At 31.7% G+C, this 19,396-nt stretch overlaps 1 protein-coding gene across 2 annotated transcripts in view; it reads right to left on the bottom strand.

Moving 5' to 3' along the window:
* Positions 1 to 303: 303 nt before the first annotated feature.
* Positions 304 to 19,396, bottom strand: part of LOC126889325 (ubiquitin-conjugating enzyme E2 variant 2) — a 32,249-nt gene continuing 13,156 nt past the window's right edge. For both annotated transcript variants that reach the window (XM_050657555.1, XM_050657561.1), the window contains one exon: positions 304 to 4,258. Coding sequence is in view for 1 of the 2 variants with exons in the window: in XM_050657561.1 (XP_050513518.1) it covers positions 4,118 to 4,258 (141 nt within the window). In the remaining variant the exon portion in view is untranslated. The remainder of the gene's footprint in view (positions 4,259 to 19,396) is intronic.

Below are 19,396 nucleotides of genomic sequence, written 5' to 3'. Positions count from 1 at the left end.
CAGTTCTTGTAACCTTTACTTCGCACTACGTGCAGATCTGGCTTTGTCGCGCCATTCATTATGAAATTGAAGTGTTTTTAGTATTATTTTTTTTGGAATGGTTATTTCCTTGGTTCCTAAGGTTTTGTAACTTTAATGTTTATGCTCTTTATTGTTAGCACTAGTCTTTAATTACAATGATTCTCCACTAATAACTGTTCACTGTTGATGCACATAAAAAATCTAGTACATAAAAAATAATTTATGTACTTTAAAAAATAATAATTTTAGGAGTGTAAAAGGTATAAGAAATAAAATAAAGAAAACTTTACTGAAAATTTAAGTTTCCATGGATTTACATTTACAAAAAAAAAAAGATCGTAAAAATTCGTTTTTTCCCAGCAGGAATAAAACAGAATATTATAAAGTTAGTTTTTGGTAAGATAAAATAAATCTTCGAACTTATCATGACTGAACCAAAATCAAAATTAATAATTACAAAATGTTTATACTACACACTATCATCAAAAATGTATTCACCTCGATAATATCACCAAGGTTTCCGTTCTAATTGTCTTTCGAAATACCATTAATGCCTATTTGAAACAAAAGTGTGTAATTTAAACGAACAAAATTGTTCAACAAACGTAGACTTATTAAATCCTGCACAGATAACAGCAAAACATTCTATATAGTAAAAATGTAATTCAAATAAAATTACACGAATGGTACAGCTTATAAACGCTACGTCATTATATTTTATTTTAAAGCTTCAAACATACAGCGTACCAAAATAACCGAAACATGCGTTTGACGGTAATGAAAAAGTAAAATGTTCAAAACAATATTGCTGGAAGCTTCGTTAGGAACAACTGATAAAATAACGGTTTGATTGCCTTTGGTATTAAAAAAAATTGAATCTTAAAAAAAATGTTCAAAAATGTATCCGTTCGAGAAAAAATTCACAGGAATCAAACTACAAGCAAAGTTGTAGCTTTTGTTCAAAGTAGTCATACAAGAATATATTTCTAGTCACGTTCTCTTCAACTGGTATCGCAAAAATGTAGCTATAGTAAAAAATAAGTATGTACAGTATTTCTCATGATCATCTTTCAGTGCGTCACAGTTTTTCGATTTCTTTCTAACGCATTAAATTGTATGTGACAGAAAAAAAGGCACGTCGGTGATTACATTTCGTCGGGGACATTTTTATAACATTTATTCTAGTTATTCTAGTTGTCGATAGATGGCGCCATAATAAAAATTTTTTTTTTAAATTAGATAATAATATTACAAATATAATCTGTATAATTTATAAGACTATACAAATCAAAGAAAATACCATTTTATAAATGCAAGAAACACTTTTGATTTGTTTTTATTCCAAATTGAAAATAAAATGTGACAACTGTCAGATTTAACTAAAATGTCATGTTAGAATAAATGTCATAAATGTGTATTATCACGGACTTACCCTTTTTCCTATCATTTGTTACGCACTGAAAAATGATCATGAGAAATACTGTAATATTGCTATACAGTAACCACCGCCACCCTACTAGATCCATAGGAACATTGAGCTATTATAGTCCTGGACCCTTCACTTGTTGCAATGTTTATTTGTATGTCCAGTGACGTTTAGAACGTCAGAAAATGTATAGAAACTGAATAGGGCATTTCAAGACTGACGTTTGGGAGGCAAACTGTCAAACATTGTGTCTGTTTATAATATTTGCAGCACATGTATTAACAGTTTTAAGTTGTATTTTCTGAACATTTTGTTGTAGATTTTGTGTAGTTTTTAGTTGTAGAAGTACCTGAACGACTTTATTTGGTTTTAAGCAGTGAATAAATAAACATGAGTGCATATAAATTCTTGGTAGACAATACATAATGTTGTTAGTAGGTACCTAGACGCACAGTGGTAGGTACAAGCAAAAGATTGACAAAATAAATAATATAGGTCCACTTTTCCTCGAGGGGTTTGAGAACACATGGTTTAGACGTTTTCCAAGCGTAAGTAACATGGAAATAATTATTTAGCATTTTATAGGACGTTTTGTAGCATTTAACCATTGTTTTTGTCTCCCAGATCATAACTTATTTAGTTGTTTGTTTTTGTCTCTCAGATGATAACTTATTTAGTTGTTTTACACGTGTTTACGCTTAAAATATACCACTGATAGTAACCGATAAAACTGAACTTCATCATGAATTTCGTATTCCACATTTCAAAACACAACAGAAATTAGGCATATTATCTTTTTAGATTAATTCTTCTAGTGAGAATGTCAAATCAATTCTTTTAAAAACAAAATTACAAAGAAACGCAACTAAAATTATCTAAAACAAATTAAGAACTGATAGAATAACATTTATGTTTGCCTCCCAGTCGTCATATTGACTTTTGACAGCATGTTGGAATGCCCTATATTAACATAAAAAGTTGACAAATAATAGATCAGCTGTGTTTGACGTTTATAGTTGTCATTTTGTTAAAGTTGTAATAGTTTTAAAGTATTGTAATATTGTTGGTGCTTGAATAAAGTTATTTTAAAGCAGAGTAACAATACTATTAATTAATGTATTCTTTTGTATGGAAAAACAATTATTTTGAATAGTTTCATGACAGTAACATGACAGGGATGAAAGTCACATCTGAGAACGGACCAGATTAGCCAATAATCATACCAACTAGGTACCTACCAATGTATCTAGTAGAGTGGCGCTTACTCTATAATAAATAACATTTGGGCATTTTAGACCACCTGCGTGAATATCTCGACTTAAAACTCGATTATTAAAACTATTGGTAAGGCAAACAAAGTTTTTAGCAGTTCCTCCTACCTTTCTATAAGCTGCTATATATGGAATATATGCTCTGGTACTGTATATAAACTTATTTCAACCTAATAACTTTAGCTAAAATGTTAACTTAACTACATAGCTTATAAAGCTGTACACCTTAGCCATCTTTGTTACAACTTGGGTCATCAGAGTGTAGATCTCTACTCATTCTTTCATCAGACTCAAGACTTTAAAGAAAAAAGTTAAACTTATAAAGTAAAGTCTCATCTAAGTATCACTTTTCTCATATAAGTTTTAAATGTAAAACCAAGGTATGACAGCAAACAAGGAGATGCTAAATACCTATGAGTGCTAGTGAAGCGTGTGTGTGAATATTGAGAATGTAATAATGTATTGAGATAACATTGTCAAATTTTAAAATGGTGTATTCTACCTTTACTTTTAATTTCTGTGTTTTCAAAAAAAATAATGATTTAGATAATGTTTATGATATATGTAATCAATGATATACAAATAGATATCTACTCTCTGACTGTTAAAAGGGGTGTCCGAAACTACTACAAAATAAAGGATAACTTCTTTATAAACACACACGACATTCAAAAAATGTCTAAATATCAATACAACCTTGTAGTTATTCAATAAATGTCTTTTAGAATTTTAGATTTTCGAAGCTGATTCTCCATAATAAAGCGTAACATGTATTTAAGCATAAATTGATTTTTTTCATACCACAGCAGTTGACAATTTCATCTTTGGTATAAAAACGTACACAAAGTGAGTGAATACTAGTAAAAGTTTAAAAATACAGTTCCGATAAATTGTCAACTACTGCCCAGTAGAATATACAAAAACAAATAAGTGGTTAATCAACCCAAAAATCTAGTATATCGAATGAATCGTGACCACCCATTCTTAAAACTTTGGGTTATACAAGAACAATATTGTGTCAAACGCCTATTCATTCAATTTTATTGAAATACGAGATGCGTCATAGATGGTTTATTATAATTGACATCAACATTACTTTTTGTTTCCTACAAAAATACAAGTTCGATCATGAGTCATCCTCTAATAGAGTTAAACAAGTTGTACAAGCAGTAATATTAAAAAATACTCTTATCATTAGACACCTTAACCTAAATACACCAGTTTGTCCTCATTACCAGACAGGTTATCTTCCAAGAACCAGTTCAAGACACCCCATAGATAGTTTGTGAGTAAGGTGAATCCGCTACAGAAGACAGCATGATTGCGTGGTGCAGGTATCGACACTCAATGGACAAGTTGTAACAGAAGATACTGGGGGAGTGTTATGCTGATTCAAAGGCTAGAAGCAAGTGCCTTCAGGAGGCTGTGTTAGCTTCATGTTCTCTTTAAGTGTCATTATTCTTCGTAATTCTTGCAAAACCGTTTTAATAGTGTAATCCCTTTGCCACCTAGCCAATATTGGGACTTGTCTGTTATCGACCTGAAAGTTAAAAAGAGCTAAGTTAAATGCAAATATTCATATTAGATAATCTAGTAAAAGTATGTGTGGGATATAAAGGGCACAATAAGGAAACCCTAATAGGTACATACATGGATTTTCTCTAGAGTATAAATCTGTGGTGCTAAGGCAAAACCCGATATGTCAAAAAACATGAATTTGCAGCAGATGAATTTAAAAGTACGAGGTGTTGTTGTAATAGTGGACATATCGGAAACTAATTTTATCATCTACTGGTTACATGGATGCGTTTGGCCATGTCGGGGTTTGTCATCATATTCTTCATCGCTCAAGGTACATATTGGCATTAAAAACGAAAAATCGATAATTTTTGACATATCGGGTTTTGTCTTAGTACCGCAGAAATATTTTTTTGCAGTTGTAAACTGTAAAAACTTTGTAAAAGATCTTGGAGGCAGTATGGGTTGCCGATGCTCATACTAAAATAAAACTTTGAGTAATGTCCACTCAACTATTTCTAAAACAGTTGAGGTTTTAGAAATACAGGGTGTAACAAAAATACAGGTCATAAATTAAATCACATGATCTGGGACCAAAAATAGTTCGATTGCACCTAACTTACCTTAGTATAAATGTGCACATAAAAAAAGTTATAGCCCCTTGAAGTTACAAAATTATTAAAAAAATAAAAAACTGTTGGAGATTTTTTATTGAAAATAAACATGTGGCATTGCTATGGTAAGAACATCTTAAAAAAATAAAAGTGAAATTTGTGCACCCCATAAAATTTTTATGAGGGTTTTGTTCCCTTAAATCTCCCCAATATTTCTGTACGTTCCAATTAAATTATTATTGTGGCACCATTAGTTAAACAAAATGTCTTTAAAACTTTTTTCTTTCTTTGTAATTTTTTGATAAGTCAGTTTTTTTTTTCGAGATATTTTGAACATTTGTAAAATCCAACACAAATTTTTACATGGTAAGTAAGATTATACAGACCTGGTAATAATATGAAAATTTATTGTGAATTTACATTTTTTAGGTATATTTTGAAACATAATATCTCGATAAAAAATCGTTTATCGAAAAAATACTAAGAGGCAAAAAAGTTTTAAAAACATTGTGTTTAACTAATGGTACCAAAATAATAATTTAAATGGCGTAATTTAAATGGCGTAATTTAAATGGAGTAAATTTACTGAAAAGATCGCCAAGTACAGAGATCTGGAAATTCAAATACGAAGGCAATGGAGAATGCAAAGTACCCAGACGATACCGATTATTATGTCTACTACTGGAGTCATTCCGAAGACCCTCCTCGAAAGCATAAAAAGGCTGGGTCTAAATGAACACCTTTATAAGACCATGCAGAAAGCTGTACTACTCGCGACGGCCAGATGCGTACGAAAATTTCTGGGAGAAACTCCAGCATACCAAGTCACCTAGGGCTCGATAACACGGAAAGAGTCCCACCAGAGCTCAATCTTTTTGATACCGTAGGTATCTGGGATGAGTCAATTTTCCCCTTAGAGGGAGTGTGAGCCATATGGCTAAACCTGGATTTAAATGGAACGTACACAAACATTTGGGGCATTTAACCTTTAACTACACGCGCTGGCGTATTTTGTACGCCAGATAAAAGAATTCTACTGCAAATATATTTAAAAATTTAATTTTTGACCTTGTTTATCTCTCTAACGTCTCACTGGAATGTGCTTTACAATTTGGTTTTAGTTTCGTTATAATCGGCGTTTTGGGAAGATCGTAATTTACAGTTTATTATTTGTTGTTTCGGGTGGTGGACAATATACGCCACGATTATATTAATATAAGTAATAATATAAGTGCATAGTTCAATTGTTTTTTAGTCATTATAGCACAAAATATATTTTTCTTTATAAACAATACTTTTTCTCCTGTAAAAATCACATTTCAAAAAAAATTTTGTTATTAATTTTATTTATCATGGAATCCAGTCATTCCATGATTCCAGTTATAAATCCCAATTGGCTTACTGAGAAGGAACTCCAAGTATTCACTGATGCCGAATAAGGTTTATAACAGACAACTAAGTGTATTTTTTCAAAAAAAAAATAAACAAATCGCTGTTTTTAAGGGTATTTTCTCATGGCGTATAAAGTACGCCACGCGTGTAGTTATGTTCTAACTTGATGCGCGGGTAGTTAAAGGTTAAGGGAACAAAACCCCCATAAAATTTTTATGTAACCTATTAAAAAAGAAGCCGCACCTCGATAAAACTGGCTTATCGAAAAAATACTAAAAGGTAAAAAAGTTTTAAAAATATTGTGTTTAATGGTACCGCGGGAATAATTTAATTGGAATGTACACAAAAGTTTGGGGGTTTTAAGGGAACAAAACCCCCATAAAATTTTTATGGGGTGTACAAATTTTACAGTTAGTATTTTTTTGAGATGTCCCTACCATAAGAATGCCACATGTCCATTTTCAATAAAAAATTGCTAATAGTTTTCGATATATTGGAAAAAATCGATTTTCATTTTGTAATTTCAAAGGGCTCTAACCTTTTTATTGCACATTTGTACTAAGGTAAGTTAGGTTAAGGGGCTATTCTAGTATAAACTTACGAAATGCATATACTTTTTTGGGAATTTCTAAAATAAAAACTACTGTACCAATTGTTTTGAAAATTTGCATGAGCATTTATTGTGAAAAGAAGTATATGTAAAACAACTTTCATAAAAAAAATATTGAAAACTAAACGATTTATGCGCCGTCTACTGGCAATGTGAAAATAAAAACATAGCTCCACTGCTGCAGTGATTGGGACTAATTGAGTTCCTGAAACATAAAATTTCGAAGATATTATTGAAATATAAGTTATTTTCTATACCATCAACTACGGGTTTTTTGATCGGATAAAAAATGTCAATTTGGCGGTTTTTGAAACTGAAAATGTGTTAGCTATTTTTAAAAAAAAATTCAACACTTCGTCATTTTTTCAAATTTTAATATTTTTCAAAAATCCTAGTTGATGGTATTGGGACCGTGCAAGTTCGGAAAAGCGACACCTGGTTTCTTCGCTCTGCACTTTTATTCGCACTTTTAATTATATTGGCCAATCATATGGTCCTGGTTACTAGATAATTGTCAAGGCCATAGTCCAAAAAAAAGAATAAGAAGAAGAAATAAGATTTAGGTTATGTTATTAAAACGTAAATAATTGTATGTAGTAAATAAAATTAGTTATTAAAATGCAGTACTGCAAGCAAAATACAATTAATTAAATTTACCTTTATACAGGGTGGTTCATCTTATTCGCCTCGGTCTCTGTACGGAAAACCACTTGATATTTTAAAAAAATTTCTTCACAGAAATATACAGGGCCTTTAATACTACAACCTAAAAATAATGTGAATTATACAGGGTGTTCCAAAAAAGAGTGGTATATCAAAGTTATATTTTTTCTTATGGAATGCCCTATATCTGATGGCATTATTGAATTGACCTTAAAAAATAAGCTATACTTTCATAAGGGTTCCCTATACCTAAATACAGGGTGTTTTGATTTATTTCGATTTTTATAAAAATGTAAGGTTTTAGAAAAAAATAAATATCTACGAATCTAAGAAGCAGTAACAAATTCTTTCTTGGATCTTAATAATAAACTATTTAGCATACTTAAGCAGATGCTTATTGCAACAAAATTTCTTACAGGGTGGTCAAAATATGAGATTGTTCTATTAACAAATTCAAGCTGTAATAACTTACTTATTTTAAATGGAACACCCTATAACTTACTAGTCTATCGCGTAGAAAATTTACTTAGCTTTCAATTTGTATTAGAGTTTCATATACCTATCTTTTTACAGGGTGGTCAAAATATTAGATTGTTCTATTAACAAATTCAAGCTGTAATAACTTACTTATTTTAAATGGAACACCCTGTATCTTACTAGTCTATCGAGTAGAAAATTTACTTAGCTTTCAATTCTTATTAGGGTTTCCTATACCTATCTAGCTTCATTTTTTAAATATTTAAAGATTTCCTAGTTTGTAAGCTTTAAAAATTAGAATTAAGTACCTATGTCGTGGTTATGTACAACACATCACCAACACCGGCAATATACTTAAATATCTTAGTCAAGATAGTTTCATTAATAAAATTCACATTTTTATCATTTAATCACACAGAGTGTTCTTATTTTAAATGACATACTCGATATTCTATTCTTTATAATGGAAGATATTTAAAATCTCTTCAATTCCATGTTAACATTCTCAATACACATGTTATTCTGTAAACATAAATTCCCATGTTATTCTGTAAATACCCATTTTTACATATTTTTGTACAATAGGCTCGTTTTCGTCAAAGTAGCCATTGCATTTAATTAATTGTAATTGCGATTTAAAGATTCAAACAAAAAGTGGCGTTCTTAAATTTACTTAATAACCGTTGGGTTAAGATATGGAAAATACATATACGGAATGAAATATAATTTAAATATCTTCCAGAATACGGCATCTAATATAGTGTATGCAGTTTAAAATAAACATATTATTCAATTTAACATGTAGGCCAAAATCAACTAAAATAATACAACACTCTGTGTGATTACACGATAACAATGAAAATTTTATTATTAATGACAGTATCTTGTCTAAGTATATTGCCAGTGTTGGTGATGTGTTGTACATAAACACGACATAGGTACTTATGTAATTCTAATTTTTAAAGCTCACAAATTAGGAAATCTTTCAATATTTAAAAAATAAAGGGAGATAGGTATAGGAAACCCTAATTAGAATTGAAAGCTAAGTAAATTTTCTACTCGATAGACTAGTAAGCTACAGGGTGTTCCATTTAAAATAAGTAAGTTATTACAGGTTGAATTTGTTAATAGAACAATCTAATATTTTGACCACCCTGTAAAAAGATAGGTATCGGAAACCCTAATACAAATTGAAAGCTAAGCAAATTTTCTACGCGATAGACTAGTCAGATATAGGGTGTTCCATTTAAAATAAGTAAGTTATTACACCTTGAATTTGTTAATAGAACAATCTCATATTTTGACCACCCTGTAAGAAATTTTGTTGCAATAAGCATCTGTTTAAGTATGCTAAATAGTCTATTATTAAGATCCAAGAAAGAATTTGTTACTGCTTCTTAGATTCGTAGATATTTATTTTTTTCTAAAACCTTACATTTTTATAAAAATCGAAATAAATCAAAACACCCTGTATTTAGGTATAGGGAACCCTTATGAAAGTATAGCTTATTTTTTAAGGTCAATTCAATAATGTCATCAGATATAGGGCATTCCATAAGAAAAAATATAACTTTGATATACCACTCTTTTTTGGAACACCCTGTATAATTCACATTATTTTTAGGTTGTAGTATTAAAGGCCCTGTGTATTCGTGTGAAGAAATTTTTTTAAAATATCAAGTGGTTTTCCGTACAGAGACCGAGGCGAATAAGATGAACCACCCTGTATAATAATTGCATCTCATATCAATATTGTGAAGCAATATATAATTTTTCTTCTTAAATGACAATAGGTATGAAATGTACGTCAATTTGACAATTTCAATTGACAATATGAATTATTTAAGAAAGTTGCAATATTTCTCCACTATTCGCGCACGATCGTTTCGCGTATCCCTTCCGAGTACTTGCACACCGCGAATAGGAAATAACTTATATTTCAATAATCACTTTGAAATTTTATGTTTTAGGATCTCTATTAGTCCCAATCACTGCAGCAGTGGGGCCATGTTTTTATTTGCACGGTGCCAGTAGATGGAGCATAAATCGTTTAGTTTTCAATATTTTTTTATGAAAATTGTTTTACATGTACTTCTTTTTATAATAAATGCTCATGCAAATTTTCAAAATAATTGGTACAGTTCTTTTTATTTTAGAAATTCCCAAAAAAAGTATATGCATTTCGTACTTCTACAGTAGGATAGCCCCTTAAATAGAACTGTTTTTGGTCTCAGAATATGTGATTTAATTTATGACCTGCATTTTTGTTACACCCTGTAGAACTCAGCTTCTGTCGACAAATTCTACTCTCACGTCGCCGAAGGCTTTTACTGTGTAACCTCTAGGTGCAAGGCGTACAATTGGTTTGCGTTACGTAATAGACAAGAGGGGTGAATAGTGAGCTGCTGGCGCCTAAAAACTGAAACTTATCAGCTAAGGGAGTAAACCCTGACAAAAAATTCTGGTCTCCCAAGCTAGAAGTTGGGTAATAGGCCGGTAACCTATTAAGCAAAGAAGAAATGAACCATGGATTACGGACTATGAACTCGATAAATGAAATGTCTTGACACTAATAACGATTGTTAATCTCAGTGAAACCACAAATTGTAAAAAACAAAATTTATTAAAATGAACTTTGTAAGTCCTAGTTTTACACCCAACGTGACCAGAAGTAGAACCAGCACTCGAAATTTGAGTCATTTTTGCCAAACTTAAGGTCATAACTTTTTAACCAGAAATGACATCAAAACCGGAACTAAATATTCAATATCAACTTTTCAATAAGCGATGATTGGTATATCACATGTACCTACTTATTTCTGTGACTACAATGTGGCACTTACATTCTTTAACTGACTTTACACTCTTTAAATGTAACCGATTACACTCTTTAACTGGAAATGATATAAAAACCGGAAGTATATATTAATTCTCGTCTTATACTATTTCGATGACTTTAAAACAGTACTTCCAGTGACAACTCTGCAACCGGAAGTCCGAGGTTCAATTTCTCACCTTTAATACCATCATTGAGTTATCAGCTCTCACTCTACGCATCATTTGTCATTTTATCAGTTCTAATCAGGTAGGAGTTATATTCACGGACAAACAGTCTGACGGACAGACGGCATGAAATCGGAAGTATATACATATTTGTTTTCTTGTTGCTGAGTCCTGTAGAATAATATATCACTTGTACCTACTATTTAGGCGACTTTAAGACAGTAGTTCCGGTTGCAACTCTAAAACCGGAAGTCGGAGGTTACATTTCTTATCTTTAATACCATCCTTGGGTTAAAAGCTTTAATTCGATACCATATTTGTCATTCTATCTGTGTTTACACAGTCTCTGGGACAGACAGACATGAATAATTTACGGATTTCACATTTTTCTAATTTTCTGGATGCGTTTTGACATATTTCATCTTAAGGTTTATAAAATTAGAAGTATATGGAGTCTAGTTTAAAAGACAGTGGGAGAGTGGCTGCATTCTCCACATCATGGGGGTCTCCCGAATACACAATTGTTGTATAAAAAACATTTAATTAAGGGTTATTAGAAACCAAACAAGTTCAAAGGTACTCATTTGGGTACCATTTTGAAAATATAGTACATATTTTCAATCCAAATACCAAGTCCCCAAGATCCCAAATCCAAAACCTCCAACAAGTCTATGCAGTAATCACAAAGGAAGATAACCAGTGATCCAAGGGAAATAAAATCAGTCTGAAAAACCTATTTCTAATCTATTTTAGGGGCGCAAGAAAATGAAGAGTATATGGACGTTCAGCATATTATGGGAGACACCAAAAATATAGAGCCCTGACTATGTAAGGGGTAAAACAAGCAATACGAGCACAAAGAAATAACAAGGCTTCAGGTATTGACAATGTCCCCTCTGAACTACTGATAATACCAATTTGACATGTTTGATTTATATGATATCTACTTTATAGGCACCAGCTGTGTATTGTGGTGAAAATTATGAGAGGTGTTTTTGTACCCTCAGATTACTATGAAATTCTGATCTTTAAGGACTTGTTACTAGTTAATTGTAGATGATGTGTCTGACCTCCTATTAACTTTTTAGTGATGGTATCTTCTTATTGATGACTTCGTTCATTATTGATCAGCAAATATTGCTGCACTTATTGTTAATGTATTTCTTATTCATTTTTCTTTATTTGGTGTGATGAAGACTGCTTCTTTGATTTTGATCAAATGTATTTTCCTAGTAAGAGTTATGTTGCCATTGAATCCAGCTCTTTCATTGCAGTATATTTCCCAGTGCGATGGAACCTATACTACTGTGGCAATGTTACGTTCTGCCAGTCTGTAGAGTCCCTCTCAGCACTTCCACAACAGCCTAGAGTTTATCTTAGAGCTTAAAAGTGTCCCTATGACTTGTTGGCTTATACCATTATAATAGAAACTTTGCTTTTTTACTTTTACGCTACACACAGGTTGAAAAACACTGTTCCAGATTAACACATTGTGTGCAGGTGTCTGATTATTTGACTTTTTTTTTGTGGGAGGAGGAAATCTTCATAAGACCGTCAGAGTAGACTGCAGCACCCCAAGAAGCTGGTGTTCTGTCCTCTACCCTGGTGTGTGGGATTCAGTCTGCTTGCCTGATTCAGACACCCGTGAATACGAGCGAATCAATCGTGAAAACGCAACTGCCTACCCACTAAAAACCCCCTCATTCCAGCCGTGGACACCTGGTACGTATTTTTAGCAAATGTTACTTCGGATGCCCCGCTGCTGACCCTATCTCTACTCCATGTCGGTGGAGCCGACTATGAGGAGTAGTTATTCTTTTATTTGTTCCAGAAATAAACATTGAGTACTGTGTACAGAAGAAAAGTATATGAAAAAAGTTAAAATAAAAGGAAGCATAAGTGTACACAACTTTCCTTTGACTTGCAGTCATGACTGACAAAAAAAATACATATTTAAAATGTGTATAATCAATGGCATACTAGGCATACATGAGCGCCGTATGTATGCATACATGAAAAGCATCATGTGGCTCACATGTATGCCATCCGCACGGAACATGTTAATACCAGTACACCAAGCACCAGCTAAGTAGAACTAGTAGAGATCTCTATTTCGTACCTTCCTTGTTTGGCATATCACCTTTCCAAATTATCAGTGGTTCAATGGAGCTGTTAAAATAATAATAAGAAAAGTCACATACGAAAATTAAAACTGAATATAAAAAAATGAACTGGATATCTTTCAGGGACATTTTTGTTATAGATAAATACAAAATAATAGAAAATATTTAATTAAAAAACTAGACAAAAAGTTTTACTGATAAAATATAGAAGACAAATTAATTTTTTAAGCATCCAAACAAACCATTTGTATTTATGGATGACACATGAACAATATTCAAACTTTTTTTTAGTGGTCAAGGTTTTTAATTTAAATAATTATTCATGCTGGTGATGAAATGTTCTTCATAAAAAATGCTTTATTTAAATCAGTTACTAAATCTGGCGACTACCACTAGGAAATGAATTCAATGTATTATAACAAATGGTTACAGGACTAATTACCAATCTAGCTGCAAACTGCATTATTTATGTCGTGATGCATCTTATTCCAGTTAGTTGATACAGAAAAATATAAGTTTAATATAACGATTTGAAAACATGTAGTGAATCATACTAATAAAGTATTATAAAATCAGTTTAGGGATGAGCCACAATAGACCTCTTATTTGAAAGAAGGAGAAAAAAAGAAAACACTTAAATATTTTTTAATGGTAACAAAAATTACAACAGAGAAAGTATTGTTCAGTTGTTTAATGCTTTTGTGGAGGAAATTTTATGGGGTCAAGCTATTCCACAGTGGAGCCAAAATCGTTGTCAAGCCTCTGAATGGTTGCATTCGGACAAACACAGTGGCTGGACAGCTGAATAAGGGATAGCTGTTAGACGACACCGCTGGAAGTCAGCCGCTGAGAGATTTACTAAGCTTTCTCTATTAGCGCTGGATACAACCCCTCAGCCGCTTTCTGCTGACATTCAGCTGCTGTGGTCGTCTGAACGCACCCAATATGGTGCCAGAGAACAACAGATATACCACCACAAGAGAAAACTATGAACACCTTCAGACCATAATAAACAAGATCCCAAATGACTAATAAAATATACCTTCTGACAGACCTCTGCAGCATAACAAAATTCATATTAAGGGGTTACATAGGTCTTGTGGGTAAAAAAAGTGACTTTAAAAAAATTATATCTCGAAAACTAAAAATTATTTTTATTTATAATTTATACTCTCAAAAAAATTTTGAACCAAAAATATTCATTTTTGTAGAGTTGACTGCAATTTTTCGACAATGGCCCTTTTTTGCGGTGGGCAGCATAAGTAAGTCCAGTCTCATCTAAAATCAAAAAATCAAAAAATTTCTTGTAGTTTATACCTCTGGCTAGTGAATGAACGAAGGAATTTTTTTTAGGTGAAGTCGTTTTTGTTTTATAAAAAAAACTACTTTAAAAATGGTAATTTTTGAAAAAATAAGACAAATTGGGGTCAAAAATGTGTTTAAACTTATGTAAAATCTTCAAATTTAATTCTTTTTTAAATTCCTTCGTTCATTCACTAGCCAGAGGTATAGACTACAAGAAACTTTTTGATTTTAGTTGAGGCTGGACTTATTTATGCTGCCCACTGCAAAAAAAGGGCTGTTGTCGAAAAATTGCAGTCAACTCTACAAAAATGAATATTTTTGGTTAAATTTTTTTTTTGAGAATACCTTAAGTACTATACTTTTACATGTTCCAATTATAAATAAAAATAATTTTTAGTTTTTGAGATATAATTTTTTTTTAAATTCACTTTTTTTACCCGCAAGACCTATGTAACCCCTTAATAACACATTTTTCCCTCCCAAAGAACAATACAAATACACTTTTCAAAACACTAGAGGGCAAAGATCTATGATAGACTATATTCTGTCAAATAGAGAGTTAAACTTGTCTGATATATTGAATGTAAGAGCACTAACATCAGCAGAAAAAGGAACCGATCATGAATTGGCATTGTGCAAAATCAGAATGAAAACACATACGTGATAACAAAACACTAGAATACACCACCAAGATAAAAGTCAAAACCTTACAAGATGATTCCACAAGAAACCTATTCTAAAAAAGAATAACAGAAAGAAGCAGAAACATATATCACAACAGAAAGTGACCAGAGTCAAAAAAGTTGAGCAAAAATTAAGTTTAGTATCTTAGCCTCAGCAAAGAAAGTGCTTGGTGAAAGAAACATTAACAAAAATAAATCACAACCAAGGCGAAAAACTCCATGGTTTTGTACAGAATCGAAGTAAAAAGAAAAAAAAAAGTTTACCTCTGAAATACATGTCAACATAATTACAAGACAATAAAAAATGAAACATGTTCACGTGTAAGAAGAATAAAAAATGATCACTGGGAACATTTTTTTAAAGAAATAAACATGATTTTTATCGTCTGAAAAAGGAAATATGGTGCCTTATAGGGGGTCAAAGAATGGAGGAAAAGGAGGAAAAGATATCCGACAATTAAAACTCAAGATATTGTAAAATTAGTGCACAATGCAAATTGCAAATTGCAAAATAAGTATTTTTCGAAGCTTTATTGATCGTAACTCGGCTTCTACGCATGTAAATGAGCCTTATAAGGTGTCCTTTTAAAGCTTAATTAAGAGGCTTCCAGACAAAGTTTGTTAAATTATTTGATCTTCATTTGTTTTAAAGTTATACCCGTTTGAAGTTATAATTTTCTTAAAAATATTGTACATTCATTTGTTTATAAGGGTTTCAAGCAAATTTGAGCTATAAACATTTATACTTTAATTAACAATAATGATAGAAAAACTCAAAAGGAACAATTTGAGCCTTGAAACTGTTAGTAAGTTTATTTTTGGCTAAGATGTCGATATTTTAATGGCGCGCTATGAGGCGCAAGATTGGCTCACAGCGTAAAGGTTCACGCGCTAAGATCTCGATGCAAATTATAATTTCTATGTATATATACGTTATCTTCATTTTTCATTTTTGAAGATCCTAATAAAATTTTATCATATACTTCTTATAATTAAATCATCAGACTGTATCTCATATCACCTTTCATTCTATTTAATTTGTCTTCTATTTTTTGTACTAAATGAGAAAGAAAAACACATTAAAAACTAATATTTCAGAAATATAACTAAAAAGTGAGTTGATATTATTTATTATTACTATGTTTACAAACATTTTCTTTCATACATCTGCATCGAGATATACAGGGAATCTCAGCTTTTTTACATCTGCATAAATTCTTCGAGCAATTTTTACATACACATGGTGGTACTAAATCTGATTTTGAAGGCATTAAAATTAAAACTTTTTGGGGCTTCAGAGTTTCATTATCTATAAGATATCCATATACAAGTGGATCAAGTTCTTTTGCAGAATCTTCGAGGCACGTTAATTGTGTGTACACCACATAAAATGCTCGTTTTATATGTAAGTGGATTTGAGTTTGATTTTGATGGCATATCTTTAACAAGAGAAATGCCTCCTTCAACAAGAGAAAACAAGAGAAAAATCTTTACGAAGATTTGCTGTTTCAATTATACGTGCACAACCGTTCTCAGTAGAAGACACTTTGATGTTGATATTTTTTTGACATATAATACACAATTTATTATTAACTAAATTATTCATTATTGCAACGAATCAATATCACATTACACTATTAAGAGACAATGACTTTGTTGTAAGAAATAGACAGAATTGACAGTAGTATATTATATTATTGTAGACATTGATAGACATATTAAGAATAGTCAAGGCTTCCTGAGTAAAATAGTGTAACACGAGAGCAGTTGATCGGTATATTTACCATGATATTTATTACTTGACTGTGAGTTGATCTTGAGCCTCAGAGCGTGCTATTTTATTATCAATATCTTGGCCAAAAATAAACCTGCGAACACTTTCCTAAACTCAAAATACACCTTCTTAGTTTTTCTATTATTAGTTTTAATTAAAGTATAAATGTTTATTGCTGAAATTTACTAAAAATCCTTATACAAAAATTAATGTACAAATTATTTAAAAAACTTCAAACTAGTATAACTTTAGAACAAATGAAGATAAAGTATTTTGACAACTTTGTTTGGAAGTCTATTAATTAAGCTTTAAAATGAGACCACTAAAAGCTCATTTTACTGCGTAGAAGCCGAGTTACGATCGATAAAGCGTCGAAAAATACTTAATTGACTGTAAGCCGATCTTCCGACTCATAGCGCGCCATTAAAATATCGACATCTTGGCCAAAAATAAACTTTGAACATTTTCATAACCTCAAATTGTTCCTTTTGAGTTTTTCTATCATTATTGTTCATTAAAGTATAAATGTTTATAGCTTAAATTTGCTTGAAACCCTTATAAACAAATGAATGTACAATATTTTTAAGAAAATTGTAACTTCAAACGGGTATAACTTTAAAACAAATGAAGATCAAGTAATTTAACAAACTTTGTTTGGAAGCCTGTTAAGTAAGCTTTAAAACGACACCTTCTAAGGCTCATTTGCATGCGTAGAAGCCGCGTTACGATCGATAAAGCTTCGAAAAATACTTATTTTGCAATTTGCATTGTGCACTAATTTTACAATATCTTGAGTTCTAATTGTTATATTTAAGTTTAGTAAACGGTTGTTTCTTCGTTTTTTATTAAGGAACAAATTTTGTTTGAAACATTTTTTTTATCTCTTTTAGTTTATGAGCCAGAGCCTTATAAACAATTTATAAACAATTAAATTGTTTATAACAATTTTTTGACCATTCGGATCGAAATCCCCCCTCGAAATTCGTAATCAGCAGCCAAAAGTCCATAAGAAACCGTTGAGTTTGTCCATCAGAATTGAATATGACACGGTGACCCCTCTGGCGCCTAGACTAAATCCGGGACAACTTCTTGTACACATTAAGTTTTGCAGGTGACCAAGTGGCAACAGCTCAAGATGAAGAAGATTTGTCCTATTTACTCCGAAAATTAGATGAGAAATACACAAAAAATGGACTGGAAATAAACGTAGAAAAGACCGAATACTTAACAACAGAACAAGAACCAGTGAGAAACTTGGAAATGGACAATGATAGGGAAATTAATGGCACTGAAAAATTCAAATACAGTAAAACCTCAATATAGCGGACTAATTGGGGGCACTGGATATCCGTTAAAGCCGAAAGTCTGTTGTATAAAAATAGGTTTAAATTCAATCAAAATTTTTTTTAAATTATGTAGGTACAGTGGAACCCCGATAAGTCGGCCCCCGATAACCCGGAAGTCCGGCTAACCCGGACCGATTTTCATCAGACAAACATTTTAACAAATAAACAATTTAAAAAATTTATCAAATAAAAATGTATGTAGTAAAATAATATTTGAGAGATAATGTGTATGTGTGTAATTTGAACTATACGATAATAAAAATGATTCATGGCACACGGCGGCGGCAGAGCGCCCGTCTCGGCTTATCGGAAGCAACAGGCACCTGTCTGTTTTTCTTCATTTATTTCAAACTGTCTTAGCATTGTTTAAAATAGACTAAAAGAATATTTAAAAAATTCTTTTTTAAAACAATGGTCTTAGTCTGTTCTTAAATAACATAACATTGTTCCTTGTGACCCTATTGTATGTAGTAAGTACCTACAGTCGTATTGTTCACTTCCGTTGTGTAATCGTGCTTCAGATAGTGTTTGCGTGTTTTTTGTCTACGTATGGCAACAAAACGTAAAAATGTTGTAGTGACAATGAAAAAGAAACTAGAAGCATTAGGTAGGATTGATAAAGGCGAATATTCTGCGATCTTCGTCAAAAATACTATATGTTTTAATGTTGTTAATAATGACACTTTTATAATTGATTTTTGTATAGAATATTGTTGTATATGTCTAAAAGATTTTAACTTGTTAGTTTTAGCAGTATACCATAGCCCCTCTGGCCCGTTTGACATCTTTTTGGACTCTCTTGAAGGAGTTCTAGGCACATTAAGCCCAAATAAACAAGTCCTTGTTGCTGGGGACTTCAATGTGGACTTTCTTGTTGACAATGCAAGTGCCCGTAAACTTCAAGGCGTTCTTGAAGGTTTTCACCTAGTCAAGACTATAAATGAATCGACAAGGGGTAATAAGTGTCTTGATATCATTTTCATGGGTCCTGGATTGCCCCTGTACTCTGCTGAGGTTTTTGAGACTGGTTTTTCAGATCATAAAGGCCAGATTGTCAAATTTGAGATTCAAAAAAAGGTTACAGGTTTTACTGAGACAACTATGCTTATTAGGCCTATAACTGAAAAAGGTAAGAACATATTTTTCAACAAAGTATCGGAAGTAAACTGG

The sequence above is a fragment of the Diabrotica virgifera genome, chromosome 1 (assembly GCF_917563875.1).
Source record: "Diabrotica virgifera virgifera chromosome 1, PGI_DIABVI_V3a".
In the NCBI taxonomy this organism is placed as follows: Eukaryota; Metazoa; Arthropoda; class Insecta; order Coleoptera; family Chrysomelidae; genus Diabrotica; species Diabrotica virgifera.
Note: the sequence above shows the minus strand (reverse complement) of the source record. Positions and strands in the feature narration are given on the sequence as shown.